The sequence below is a fragment of the Carassius carassius genome, chromosome 26, assembly GCF_963082965.1.
Source record: "Carassius carassius chromosome 26, fCarCar2.1, whole genome shotgun sequence".
Lineage (NCBI taxonomy): Eukaryota > Metazoa > Chordata > Actinopteri > Cypriniformes > Cyprinidae > Carassius > Carassius carassius.
Window position 1 is genome coordinate 8,875,846 of NC_081780.1, and position 15,035 is coordinate 8,890,880.

The following is a 15,035-nucleotide window of genomic DNA, read 5'->3' on the forward strand; positions in this document are numbered from 1 at the left end:
CTATTGTCTGAGATTTTAGAAGGTCCAACAATCATGTGTTTCTCACAATTGCACATGTATACCCTCAGGTCACCCCTCCCGTGTACGATTTGCTGAATGAACGTTATGTGATTAACTCAGTAGTCATATCTGTTCAAGTTCAACAGGTTCGTGTTACTGGCACCGACCCTATAGGATGAGGTCAGCAGATATTATCCACCTGCTCTCGTAATGTTTGCAAAGGACTTGCATGAAATACGAGTCTTAAATCTGAGTGACAGCTTATTTCAGGATCAGGAGTTTTACTAACGTTGCTCAAGCATTCACGGGATGAATCCTACTGTGGTAACCTGTTCATGCCAGCAACCATTTAAAATACTGCAATGGTATTTATTGAAATTTAACATTTTAAAATACCAGTTAACATGAAGACAAAAAAAAGGGGGGGGGGGATGTCAAGTTTGGTCTCCAATGGAAATGTTTTCAGTATGGCATCAGAGAGGGCACCCTATATATTCCAGTGTTCAAAAGGTCCTCCAATTCTGAGCAGTTAATTAGCAAGATGGCGTTCATTTTTCAGTTAATGGATGTTTTGAGCCCAGGTGGGGTGTGCGTTTTGACTCTGCAGAAGTCTGTGGAGTTCTTTGAACTGCTCCACCGTTTGGTCTTTTAGGTCAGGGTTGGAGATCTGCAAACGAATGCTGTCTGTCGACCACGAAAGCTCGCCTGAAAACATCTCGGTAAGGATTCTTGCAACAACAGGAACAACCTTGATGATGAAAAAAAATGGCAGGCTTTAGTAAATTTAGCAGATAGTGAATGATTATTAAACCGTTTATTTTGTTAAAGCAATCTATGCTAGGTTTGAAAATCGTTACATGTTGAAATGTTATTTCTGGATGCTTATTGGCTAAAATACAACATCTATTCATCTAGTTATAGTTGTGAACGCAAGGCTGCATGTTCCTGCTAACACAAGTTAGCAATATAGTAAAGAATACTAATATAAGAATTGCCCTAATCTACATTATGTAATAACAGCTGTGACTTGAAAAAAGTTCTCCCACCTAGTTATAGAAGATATATTGTGAATACAATGCTGCTAACACCACATGGTTTGCTATGTATAAAATATAGCTCTGGTTCTGGATGCTGATTGGTTAAAATTGGGGGTTCGATTCCCCGGGAACAAATGATACGTAAAAATTGATAACCTGAATGCACTGTAAGTCGCTTTGGATAAAAGTGTCTGCTAAATGCATAAATTTATTTTATTTTGTTTTATTTAAAAGTCCTGTACAGCACTCAGAAACAAGCACTGACAAAATATATAAATGTTAAGTAAAACAACAACATGATTCTTTCAAATAAGACACCAAAATGTTTCTAAAAAATACTGGGATGGGAGCACGTCTAGCATCAAAATACTCAATTTTGATACTCAAAAAAAACATATCAATTACATTCCAAAATCTGCGCGCATAACAAGAAAAGGCAGTTTTACCAAACTCAGAGTATGATCTAGGCACAGTTAAAAGTAATTTAAAGGAAGATCTAGTTCTATAACTACCAGAACAATAAGATAAGAGACTACAGATATACTATATATCTATGTAACGATGCTAACAACACAATTTAGCATGGTTTTGTTAGTTCTGACATATTACATTATGAAACTGTTTCTGGTTACTGACGGGCTATAAAACACTATACAGTAATATATTTAACATCAATTTGCCTGGTTGCAACTATGCATTGTTGCTAACAATGGAATTTAGCAATATAGCATGATTTGCAAGATTGTTAAATTAAAAAAAGAGTTCTGGTTGCTGGTTGGCTGAAATGCACTATAAAGTAACCGCTATAGTGGCAAACACATGTGCACCTAATTATTGCTTGTGCATCATTGCCAAAACACATTATGGTATGGTTTTGCTAGGTTTAAAGAATGCTACTACATAAACTGCTCAGGTTCTGGATGCTGAATTGCTCAAATACACTAATGACATATCTGACATGACACCAGTTCACCTGGTTTTTGTGAATATAACATCGTGAGTCATTGCTAACAACTTGATTTTGTGATTGTAGCACAGCCTTGTATACCATAAACAACTAAACTGAGTCTTTGCACTCTAAAGTAAACGAATTAACATGGATTTCATCTCCAAACCTGGACAACGATGAGCTTTTTCTCCTTGGGCTTCCTGTCTGGCCAGTCCTCACCGAAGCAGAAGTAGATCTCAAAGGGAGGTGGAGTGGGCGTCTCTCCTTTCTGATACAAAATGAGACCTGAGAAGAAGAAAAAAAATAGCTATTTTGTTAGACTGAATCTTTTACATAGCAAATCTACAAAATGATCCCAGCTGATCATATGCACATTTGACGTCTCCTGAGAAAATTCCGGAATGTGAGTTCGGAAGTGTTTTTTATATATACATAATAAAATGTGGGGGCAATTTAGTATTTTCTCTTTTTCACTTCCCCGAAAAGACCATAAGCTTCTGTAGAATTAACACAACAAAAAGAGCAAGGGGTGTTTAATTGGCGGTCTATGTATTTTAACATTGTTGTGCTGCCATAGAGAATAGATGTGAACATTTGATCACCTCATGAATCAGTTAAATTTTCATCAAGTTTTAAAGCTGTTCTTCATTAACAGTACATAAAATGCATAAACGTGTAAATAAAATCATTCTTCCAAACTCAGAAACTTGAGATTCAAAGGAATTCCAGGGCTTGCCAGTTATGAATCCCAATCCAGTCTCATATGTGCTCAACTGTTTGTCAGTGCTCTAATGCAGTCACAATAAATTAGATTGTAATTATTGAAATTGATTCCTCTTACACTGAAGGAAGTTGTTCAGACTGAAGACCCTGATCTTCATTTCTCTTTCCATTGGATTGGGCGGACCCTGCTCTGGTACACCTGGCCCAGACCAGAACACTTTACACTGGCACAGCCTGATGGCGTAGATATCTTGTCCCCTGATCTCCAAGATAAGCCCTCGGTCCATCACATCCAGCAGATGGTCAGTATAGAACCTCTGCTTCTCGTTCTGGATCTCAGCGGTTCCTGGAAACAGCACCTGCTGCAGTGTTACCGGACCAAACAGCTCTACTTGCTCTGGTGTGGGCGCCAGGTTACCGTAGTAAAGTCTACAACCCTGAGGGTTACTGACAGTCAAAGAACCAGCTGTCCGACCCCTGTACTGGAACTTGATATCTAGATCAGTCACTGGAGAAAAGAAAACAAGGAACATTTTATTGTCATTTACTCACCATTGTTTCTTGGTCATTTTAAAAAGAGATGTTTAGTACAATCTCGATGCTTCTTTTTTCCATGCAATGCAAGTGAATGGTGATAAAGTGATATAAAATTACTTCAGTCATTATAAAAGTGGTTCATACAAGACTTCTGTAGTTATACAGTAAGTTTGTGTGAAAAACAAATGTAAATTTATATTGATCACTGAAAATGTTCTCAACAGCTCTGAAATTTCACTCATCTTTATGTATCTGGTGTATCAAGACATGTTAGGCTAGGTTTGACATCAGTTATGGCAATAATGTCAGATATCAATGGTTCTTATAACGGAGCATGATGTGTCGAATTTGCAAAAGCACATATTCAAATAGCATAACTGAAATTTAAATGTCAAATTCCACTCACAATTCTATTATACGATTCTTAAGACTTTAAAATTCAGAGCACAAGTATTTTGGACAAATCTTGTGATAATTTTATGGGGCTTTTTTTTATAACTTAGAAGGTTTTTAAGGGGTCACCATTTACTTTCATTGTATGGAAAAGAGCAGCATTAACATCCAGCCTAATGTTCTCCTGTTGTGGTGTATGGAATTGCAAAAGAACGAATGATGACAGAAAGATTAACTTTTTTTTTTTTAAATAACAGATTACCAGTCTTACAACTGAAATTTTCATAATTTCATAATACAGTTAAGGTGTGCCTTATATGTTTGTAGTGACTCTATACACACTTCTTGCAAAGTCATTTAACATCAGCATTACTCAAAGTGAATGGGTGATTTTTTTCTGCAATTTAGCTACGTCTTCATCATAAACTGCAACTTTACTCCAGAAGAACTAGGCATTAGAGGCTTACAGGGTAACATGTGTGGACTGCTCAGCAACTCTGAGATGCAGGGATGAAGCTGGTTCTCTGCTTGAGCTGGCACCTCTTGCATTGGGCTGTCCACTATGTCTGGAGGGCCTACAGAATGAGTGACTACATCTTGAAGACCAGGAGGTGGTATGGATCCAGTCCCCATTCCCAGACCATTTGGAAGTCCACTGCCATGAATGGGATAAGACGTCTGCTCAACTTTGATAGCACTGTGACTGGGAAATTCAGTCAAAGAACCAGCCGAAAGTCTGGTGCTGGGCTGGGAGAGGTGAGAGGTCATAGGAGCACCTCCACTGGGGTTATTATGGACAACTTCTCCTAAGAGGTTCATTGGAGGGTTATGGTGGGTGGGATTATAGCCATCAGCAATAGAAGAGGTGAACGGAACGTCAACTCTAGTAGGATATGCTGAGTAGCTGGAAGGGTCTGTCAAGCACCATGCAAAAAATCCTTACTGTATGTATTGATTATCAATAGTCATTTATTTTAAACAACATCCACTTTAAAATCTTACCAATGGAGAGTTTGACAAAGTTTTGCAGCTGCAATGCAAAAAAAAAGAAATTCAATTACTAAATGAAGACAATGGCAAAAATTGTGTTGATTTTACTATTTATTTATTTATTTTTAACTTGCAGTTATTCAAGCTATTATTCTACGCTCTATGCTCTTTAGAACTTACCTCCTCTTCATCATCATCTCCAGCATCTAAACCAACAAAAGAAGATATGATTTATTGGCTTGTCCATCTTTTAATCCTTAGAGACTTCTATGGTTTCATTCCTGTGTTTATATCTTCTAATTAAACAAGATGTCGTGGTGGGAAATATTGAATAATCTGAGCTAATCAATTTAGATCTTTAGAGCAAACAGTGTTGTTTCAACAAGTATATTATGTTACTGGATTGCAGGCATGCGTTCCCGGTCCTTACCTCCATTGACTGACTGGTTGCACACCTCATAGATCTTATAAGGCTGAACGGGGGTGTCCTTAGTGCCATCGTAGTGGAGTCCGAACTCTCTGCTTTTGTTTAGGGCACAGCGGAGGTTGGCCTTCCATTTGGCTGGATCAGGCTCATCTACTCCTTCCTGGTACTTGCCTGTTTCCAGAGCCCAAGCCTGCAGAGCAAAAGGAGAAAACATGCTTGTGTCTAAATCTTTAGACGCATGACTTGTCCCTTTATTTTTTTTTAACAGACAATGAGCCTTTGTTAGGTCACAGTCGACTTGAAGTATAATTAGAGGGCAAGACATTCCTATTCTAGTATTTGACTGGGAAAAAATGTGTAGCGCAGGTTAAGTCGTCAATATTTTTTATGTGTTTTTCTGAAACTGAAAAACTACATTTTAAAGCATACATCTGCTAAAGGTGAAGTCTGTCAAAATACACTTGCACAGTCACAAAACTAATTATGAATTCACAAACTCTTCTAAACTATTCTTGACTTCCCCTAAAATCTTGCCACAGTGAAGTCAAGTGGAATTGAAACTCCAGCCTTTTTAGTTCTCCAAAGTTGGTTGCAAAAGTACTAAAAAGATGATCAAAGTAACACATTACTAGAACTCAATGGCTCCGTGTTCTACAAAACAGTAATTTGTTTTCCAATTATTTTCTGTTATTTGAATAATTAAATGCTGAAGAGTGAAACTACTTGGAGATTCAGTACTCTCAATCTTCCCCACCCCCAACCCACACACAAGAATAAAATAAAATCCCCCAGTTCTAACTTTAGAACAGAAAGAGTACAGGAGTTAAAATAGATATAGGAGGCTTGGGTTGGTGTTGAATCTTAGATCTTATATGGGGAAATACTACTTCAATGTAAACAAAAAAGGTTACAAAAGCAGCATGGGTGATGGCAAAACCATATTATTCACCTTAAATATAGTGTTCTCCTCCTCCAGGGTAGGCATATGGCGGGTGGCATGTCTCCATGGGATCTGGAACAGTCTGCGCTCTTGATTGAGCCAGTGCAGTCCTGGGTATTTTCCACTGTTAATCTGGCAGGGTGAGAAATGTTTACTTTATTGTAGCACTCACTATCATATGCCTATGCACATATTTTAAAAATGCTGTGTCATGATACATGATGTGGCATAATCAACATTATTAACTATTTTTATGATGCTTTTTGGTCATTTATAAAGCTTGACACCACATGGTCATGTTCACTGGAACATCATGAGGACGAGTTTTTGGGGTTTTTTTGCCTACAGAAATGCTCTTTAAAATTACAGTGTGCATAGTAAATCACAATTCACCTGTGCCAGCAGCCATGGCTTCAGACGGACCCTCCGTGGTTGACCACTCATGGTGCTGGAAAACGAGGGGTTCGGAGGAAGTGGTAATGGTGAACACTGTTCTTTTGGTCAGCTATTATCGTAATGGGGCAAAAAAAGATGAATATTTACATTGTTGACAGATGATTCATTCTGGAGATTGCCAACTATCAATGAGAAACTTAATCATAAGCTGAATCTTCAGAGTCTACCCCAAAGAAAGGTGTGGAGATTGATAAGCTGAAAAAAATCTGTAAAAGTATCACTCCACACAATTCTAGGTCAAAAGCAGCACAATGAATGACAAATGTGACAAGATGTGAACCTTCAGGCCTCTGCCAAGTCCTTAAATCACTGCTATCAAAGCAGGTGCGCGTGGGAAAATAGAAAGCATGTGGGTATTCAGTTTAAAAAGCTCAGTAGCAGGGAGGTCATGTTACCTCTGTAAATAATCGACAACATGACTGAGCACTATGACAGACAGCCATGCGCAAACACCACCTTTAGCGCCGTCTGCACTTTAAAGGCATTTTAAGTTGTTTTCATTACTGCTGTGACTTCTGCAGAAATGAAAAAGAGGCTGTGAAACTTTCCAGCCCAATCCTTCTGATTCTGACATGAGTCCGGAGACTTTATTATGTGAATATTTTCAATGAGTTTTAAATGGCGTCTTGATATTGCACTCCCATAAAGGAAGTTCTAAATACTACTAAATTCATTATGAATTGACAAGAGGAAGAGTAATTTTGGTTTAGGATGGGGAAGTAGGTGGGGTACCCAAATAAAGATTGTGTTCTGTTCCCTGATTTAGTTCCTTTAACTCTCTGTTGCTGAACTTCTTCACTTTCTAAGCATATGCATACGATATTGTTAATAAACAAGGTTTAGCATTGCATACAATTAATTTTTTGTTCCCCTATAAGAATCTTTGTCAAGTCCTCTAAATTATGTTTTGAGAAACTTATGGGAAACTTTAAATTTAAAAAATTAAATTTTATTATGACATTTCACACAATGTTTAATCACCCAATTTCTCTTTAGATATTTTAATAAAAAATTATAAACTTCACTTAGTATTATTTAATTTCTCTCCACTGACACGTCCTAAAATACTAATATATATATATATATACATATATATATATATATATATACATATATATATATATATATATATATATATATATATATATATATAAAACATTGGATTCTAAATAGAAGAAAAAGAGTGCTGTATTGTTAGATATTGACAGACGTTTTGTTATTTTAAAATTAGTTACATGCAAACACACACAATACAATTAATACGAAAAATCCCTCAACATTCCATGCTCTTTAACTTTTACAAACGGTTTAAAGAACTTAAAATCACTCACCTGCACTGAAAAGTGTCCAAACGGTGAGTCGGCTCGGTTCAGCGTTCACCTGACGCATTTAGACAGATCAGGTGAGTTTAGATCTGCGTCTGTGTACGTTCTTTAGCTCCAGCAGATCAAATTGGTCGAGGACTGACTGATCGAGGCTCTCTAGCAGCACTCTGGCAGATCCATGTTGTTGTTTTTTTACAGACATGAGACAACAGAAGACGTATTTGCAGAAGTTGAACAGGTACCACCCTTCCGGATGACAGGGGCTAGTGTAAACGGAAGTGGTGTGGCTTTCATTTTTCATACATGCACCGTGTACCATCTACACTGTGTTTTAGTGTGTATCTTAATGCCAGTAATACATAAATGCATGAAAATGTCAGTGCATTTTATTAAACAAAATAAATCGGGTAAACCCTGTTTTATTGGTCAGATTGTACTGTTTTGATTGTGAAGTTTGGTGTATCATTTGTGAAGAAAATACATTTCTGAAGCGTAAATATTCAACAATTATAGCTTATAACAATTTGGCATAAATACAGAAAGCAACTGCGCATTTAATAAGAGTGTTTTATTTAGTATCCATAAGAGATATTTTGACTTGTAGTACGTTTATTTATTCACTAGTTGGGTTCTGTCATTATTGGTATTTGTAGATGTACGTAGACTAGCATAGTAGTTTTTTGTTTTGTTATCAAGACTGAACAGTTTTGTTCTTATTCTTTTTGTATATAAATATTTATTATTGTTCATGCAATTTTATAACTTCATGATATTAAAAAAACACTATTTTTCGTTTAAAGTTTATTTATAGAGTGTCTAAAATGAACAAAAAAGTGGAAACGATATTAATAATGTCATTACACAATGCGGCGTCAATTCCGAAGTTGCGTAATGACGTCGTGCGTGACCTGCCGGGGGTTTCCAGGGCAACTTGAATTGTTTTAGGATTACGGCGTGCACGCAGAACTATTCAGTCGCTTTATTACATTGGATAAATCATTCTTTTGTAACGATCTTGCTTTTAATCTTCAAAAGACCGTTCACAACAGTAACAGTAGGTGAAAACGGTGTTTTTAAATCCTGTGCACTGTAATTTAAAAAAAGTTTACTAAGTATTGTTGTGTACTAAATCAGGTCACATTCAGTAAATTGTGGTGATGTTGATTTGCACCAGGTTTAAACTCGAAAAGACTCCAACTGATAAGGATTTCATTTAATTTTTGCACCTTAAATGTTACTAAATGAATGCTGAAAAGTTTGTTTATTGTGGAGCCAAGAAGTTATTTTTTAACTTTATTTGGCATGAGTAGGCTTTTAAAGTTTAAAAACACAATGTCAAACTTCGCAGCTGATTTATTTACATAGCTTAGTATATTTCTGCAATGCAGTGTCTTCAACTTCAGTGTTTTGGGAATGAATTGGGGAAAAACCAAGCACACGTTTGTGAGCACATTAAATGTAAGGACCTCCAAATGATGCTCCACAGTCGAGAGGTTCAGAGCTTTCTGAGACCTCTTTCACAACTCTGCCACATGGATGTCAGTTTTGACAGGGTGACAGGTCAGTACTTTCTTCACAAGCTAGATAATTCACTCTTGAAGTTTTGACATCAGTCTTACATTATTATAAATTTGTCGTCAGACAGGTCTAAAGAGGTGAAATCAGCGTTTTCAACTTATAAGAAGAATAAAAGTGCTCCAACCTCTTTGACACAGTTGTGCAAACAACTGGAGGAGAGAATCACCCAGAAATCACAGCATTACTCCATCAGCCATGAAGACAGACAGTCTCTGGTCAGTCTCAAATAGATGCTGTAAATAAACATTTCAAACATTGTCTGGAGCATTTTGAATTGTGCGTTAGCAGTATTGAAAACAGTTGTGCTGCTTATATATTTATTTTTATCAAAACTGATTTTTCAGGATACTTTGATGAATATAAATGTATTTATTTTAACATTTCAATTTATAAAAAAAAAATAATAAAAAAATTATATATATGTGTGTGTGTGTGTGTGTGTGTGTATGTATAAGCCAAATCAAACATGGTTAGTTGTACAGTAAATGTTTATGCAGTCAATAGCAAACTTAAAATGCTCTCAGAATTATGAATTGATAGTTGAATGTGTTTACATGATATATCCCTTTTCTGTTTGCTTTTGACATTCAGACTGCAGTGTTGACCTCTGAGCTGAGTCTGATCTGGCAAGACCTGAAAACCCCGTCTGTGGACACCACGCTGACCCATGAAGAGAAAGTGCTCCTTACCTGCCAGACCTTCAGTGAGGTGCTGCACATCTGTGAGCAGCTGTTTCTGCAATCCTTGCACCTGCTGGAGACTCTGCGGAGGCGAGGTGTCTTCAGCAATCATATCAACCGCAGCAGGGTGGCAGCTCAGCTCGCTATTGACTGCACCAGTCTGTGAGTGTGACTCTTTTTACCGAGATTGCATTGACGTAAACCGGTTTGATCACACACTGTGGTGACATATAGCATGACATTACTTATTCATAGCGGATTGTATTCATAGCGGACTGTTTCTGTTTACAGCTTGAACGTTCGCTCCATAAGATGCAGAATTGTCACAGGAATCAAGGATGCACGGAAGTGCAAACAAAGTGCTGTTACACATAACAATGAAAGGTCCAGGATGGCCACATCATGGGAAAAAGCATTGGAGGATGACCTCAAAGAGGTGCGCTTGTGTGTGTGTGCTAGCTGTAAAGAGAGACGTTAAGGTCATATTAATTCACTTCTGTGTCTACAGATTCAGGAGAGAATCGGAGAGCTGGATCTACAATGTGTGTATGACCTCCTGCCCTGTAACATGGAGCCAATCGCCTATGAGACGGACACACAATGTATGGCAAGATACGCAGATACAAAAAGGGATAGTTTACCCAAAACTGAAAATTCAGTCACTTCTGACCATACAATCAGTCTATGGGGTACAATGTTGTTTTGGAATCCATTGACATTCATTATACAGAAGACTAGTGCTGGGTAGATTACTTTGTAGAAATTGTAGTCCATTACTGAATAAAAAAAAATTAATAAAAAATATTGTAGTTAGGAACATAATCTGTTGCATTGCACATTTTAGGTAATATAATCAGACTACTTTTTGATTTCTTTAAGATTACTTTTGACCTAACTCATCAACATTCTTGTACAATATTGGTATAAATGTAGACATAATTAAAAAAATTATAATAAAAATATATATTAATATATATAAATAATAAGAAAATCAAAAATGGCAAAGAATACCAAAAAATTTATTCCTTTCTTTATTTACCACATTCCTCATCCTACATATTGCAGGAACTGCATTTCAAAATAAAGTCATTTAAAATAAAACATAAAATAGGTGAAATATTAAATTTATGCTGTGTGGAATTTTGTGTATTAGGCAAGCTTGTAATAAAAAAATCAATAAATAACTGCAGTCTGAGATAAGTGGTTTAAAATAGAATATAATCTAATACAGATATTTAATTTTCAGAATACTCCAAATTATTTTTAGTCATTTACTACACAGCACTGCTGTAAACGGTAGCAAGATTCTAATGATACCAAGGTATCTTATTTCCACAGAAGAGGTCAGTAAAGACATGAGGGTTAGAATATAGAAAAATGATGCTGAATATTCATTCTTGGGTCAAGTCATAGTTTCCTTTAAAAGTGATATCATTCTGGATGTAGCTTAAGGATACTGTCATTTTCTCATGTGACCAGGTTCTAAAGCCAATAAATCGATCATAGTGAAACAAGAGCAGGATCAGAGTCCACCTCAAAACCGACTGGTCAGAATAAAGGTGACTCAAATTCCATATTGGCAGTTTTCAAACAGTTGCATATCAACCTTAATGATTTCTTCTTCCACCTTCTTAGGGATGTCATTCCATGCCTGACCTACAGAGGGAAACACTGCTGGAGGAGCTGGAGATAAGGCTACTCGATCCACCTTCATCCCCATTAGTCCTGTTGTCCACAGATCCTACCTCCAGCCTGGAGAAACGCATCAGTCCTGGAGAAGATCTGAAGAGGTTGGGTTGTTACAAAGTACCCTTACAACATACTAATCACTGTGTCTGTGTGTGAGAGTAATGGGAGCTGAAACTCAATTGTAGTGTGTGTTTTTAGATTATTACAGGAGAGAGATTACAAGGATGATGGTAACTGTGGGACAGATCTGTGCTCACTTATAGAATCCCTAACCTGCTATAGTCCCAGCAGACTCCAAAGGCTCAAAGAAAAACTACAGGTACATACAGAATTAAACTCATTGCAGACAAAATTATGTGCAAGACCTATGCCACCTGCAAATCAGACTTTAAAGAAGGACATTTCTTTCTAGAAAATGGAGGAAGAGGAGGAAACCAAGAAGCACAAAGTTCTTGTGAAGAAACCTCTGCACCCACAAGGAGATGTGGTCAGTGTGACGTTTTCTCCTCAGAACATCATGCGCACAGCAGCGGCCAAAGTGTCTGATCGGATTCTCCCAGAGACCATCAAACTCGGCATGTACCCACCAGTCTACAATGAGGTGAGACTCTGATATCAGCAGTTATTTATATACTGTTTAAGCATTTATTTATACTTTCAATGAGCTTTTATTTTTATATTTTCATTTTTTTTTTTTTTTAGTTTATATATATATATATATGTTAACATTATATATTTACATTTATAAAATAGACACTGAAATTTAATTTGGCTTATATTAATAATTTTAAAACTCTAGATTGATTCCGCATCGGTCACTCTGACGGATCAGATCTTGGTTGCAGAAAAAATGGATATCGGCAAAGTCTTTGAAGAGCTATCCAGAAGTATTTCAACAAAGTATTTCAACTTTGATGAGGTAAGTTGATTTAGGGCTTGGGGATTAGCGATGGTATTTTCAAATGTAGATATTTCTTAGGTGTACTATCACAACATCCTTATATGATGAAGTTGAGAATATTAAACGCAGCTTTCATTCTTTTTTAAAGGACTCCAGGATTGAACCTGCCCTGACAAATGTCACATTCTGCCCAAAAAGAGTGATTAATGACCAGCTAATGAACCCATCTCTCAGGAGGCCCAATCAATACAGCATATCCCACAGGTGCTTTCTCCTTTCTTATTATATGTGTATTTGTGGTTCTTTCACATCAAAAGATGATCTAAAAATTTTTACCGATTTGCATAAATGCAGAGAGAGAGCAGAGAGGGCTGCGAACAGGAAGTGGCCTGTGAATACGACCGCTCGAGCGTACAGAGCCTGGTTTCAGTGGTGGAGGTGTCAACTATCAATGGATGATTATCTTAACTACATTTCTAATCAGGTTAGTTTATAATAGGAGTGTGTGTTTATGGGTAATGCTAAATATATTCAGGATTTGTGAACTTTAACAGTTGTGCTTGTGTTATTCGTGCCCTGGTTTTGAAGGACTCTGATTATCTGTCAGTGCTGTTTCACCTGTATGACAGTGAGGATGATGATGATGAAGAGGCAGAGAGACACAAGCTGGCTCAGCTGCAGAGAGACGAAAGGAGAAGGTCTGTTTTTTTTCACATTTATTATGAGAATGATGCATGATGACTTACACTATTTTATTCTCTATAACTAATGTAAAATGTGAAACATCCATGACACATCTTTTCAACTTCTTATACTGTGGTAGTCAAAAAAATGGCTAAACACCAACATATTGATAAATGTATATTATTATACAGTATTGTTATTTTATTCATATAAGGTTCATTTTTCCAGAAGGCAACAGGAAAGGATCAGTTCACTTAGGAGACAGAAACAAGAATTTGTTCCTGGATTCTGGAACATCAACACCATAGAGATGGGAGGACTGGGAAGGGAACCAGAAATGGATGGCATGTTATAGTTTTTTTTTAAATAGATAAATAAATACTGGTACATTTATAAAAATGTGTAATTTAGTGTCCAAAACTGCATGAAAGAATGAATGCAGAAATATCTGTGTTTCAGAGAAAAATCCAGAAGAGGAAATACAAGAAGCAGTGAGCTCATGTTTCTTTCCTCATAATCTGACATAGCAGTTTTCCACTGATTACTCTGTCTATCACGTCATGTCACTGTTATTTTTAGTACAGGCTTCTGTTTAGCAGAAATAAGTCTGACGCACACTGTCTAACTAACATAGTAACTTTTTAGTGTAATAGTCAGATAGATATGTAGACAGACAGAAAGATTGACAGATATACTGATTGATTGATTGATTGATTGACGTTCTTCAGTCTGAAGGAGAGGAAGGTGAAGGTCCAGCTGCTGGACTTCTGGATGGAGAACAGATGCAGGTCAGGCTGGAGAGGGTCTGGAATACCCTGTATCTGCCAGAAGGACAGCGACTAGACATGGCCATCAAATACAGCTCTCATGAGTACAGAAACCGTCTGCAGGAGGTACAGATAATGATAATGAATTCTCCTGGCTTTCCATCCTTATCATCCAGGATTTATGTTGTCACATGGATGTGTCTGTGCCCTTAGGCAATTGCTGCATGGGAGCAGGGTGCTGGGTTGATCCAGAAGAGGGAGCTCTTGCTCTCCAGGTTGGAAGACTTTGAGCGGGAGGCATCTGACCCCAACAGATTTTTCCAGCGAGGTGCATCAGAGGCACTTGAAATATGCTGATTTACAAAGATTTTTGAAAATGAATCAAATAAAATAATGACTCTAATACAGATTATTTTCAAATACACAGGTTATAATGGTTCATCCATCGCTAGAATGGAAGAGGCAAGTCAAAGGGAGAAGATCAACTCTCAGATTTCAGTTGTAGACCAAGAACTGTCCAAGACTATGGGCCACATCACAACCTGTTTCAATGATAACATCAGCTATAAGGTGAGTGCATCAAAGCTTGGCTACGCACCATTGGCTATCTGCAGCTGTTTAACATTCTCGCTGCTGTTTGGGTTGTAACAGGGGCGGCCGTACAGAGAGAAGATGCGCTGGGACCGTACTGAGATGCTGTACTGGCTGCAGCAGGAGAGGAGGGTCCAGTCTCTGGAGATGTTTGTAGATGGACGGATGGCTCTGCCTGTAAGGCTTCCTCCTTTGAACCAAAGCAAGGAGCTTCAACTTGGCAACCATCAAACCCTCCAGGAACAGCCTCAAATTAATGCAACACTGTGAACTCTAAAAAAATATACCATAGTATTGCAAATAAAGCAAGATCTGTCAGTTTTGTAGACCTGTTTGATTTTGATTACTGGTTTAGTATATTCTTACTA

The 15,035-nt window shown here is 37.3% G+C and overlaps 2 protein-coding genes across 2 annotated transcripts; one reads left to right on the forward strand and one right to left on the reverse strand.

Annotated features, from left to right (window-relative positions):
• Window positions 1-552: 552 nt before the first annotated feature.
• On the reverse strand, window positions 553-8,058 carry irf5 (interferon regulatory factor 5). Its single transcript, XM_059511035.1, has 10 exons — window positions 7,784-8,058; window positions 6,390-6,501; window positions 6,006-6,128; window positions 5,060-5,246; window positions 4,810-4,835; window positions 4,642-4,669; window positions 4,107-4,553; window positions 2,828-3,217; window positions 2,153-2,271; window positions 553-748 (listed from the first exon to the last, which is right to left on the reverse strand). Exons 2-10 carry the CDS (start codon window positions 6,438-6,440, stop codon window positions 560-562), a joined length of 1,560 nt encoding a protein of 519 aa, XP_059367018.1. The 5' UTR covers window positions 6,441-6,501; window positions 7,784-8,058; the 3' UTR covers window positions 553-559.
• A 597-nt stretch (window positions 8,059-8,655) lies between these two features.
• On the forward strand, window positions 8,656-14,993 carry ccdc87 (coiled-coil domain containing 87). The gene is made up of 19 exons (XM_059510474.1): window positions 8,656-9,337; window positions 9,419-9,570; window positions 9,947-10,197; window positions 10,327-10,471; window positions 10,544-10,637; window positions 11,515-11,594; window positions 11,671-11,825; window positions 11,923-12,043; window positions 12,137-12,325; window positions 12,524-12,643; window positions 12,774-12,889; window positions 12,980-13,109; window positions 13,214-13,323; window positions 13,538-13,653; window positions 13,769-13,800; window positions 14,038-14,202; window positions 14,290-14,404; window positions 14,504-14,646; window positions 14,728-14,993. The coding sequence occupies exons 1-19, from the start codon at window positions 9,160-9,162 to the stop codon at window positions 14,935-14,937; spliced, it is 2,622 nt and encodes an 873-aa protein (XP_059366457.1). The 5' UTR covers window positions 8,656-9,159; the 3' UTR covers window positions 14,938-14,993.
• The last annotated feature ends 42 nt before the right edge of the window (window positions 14,994-15,035 follow it).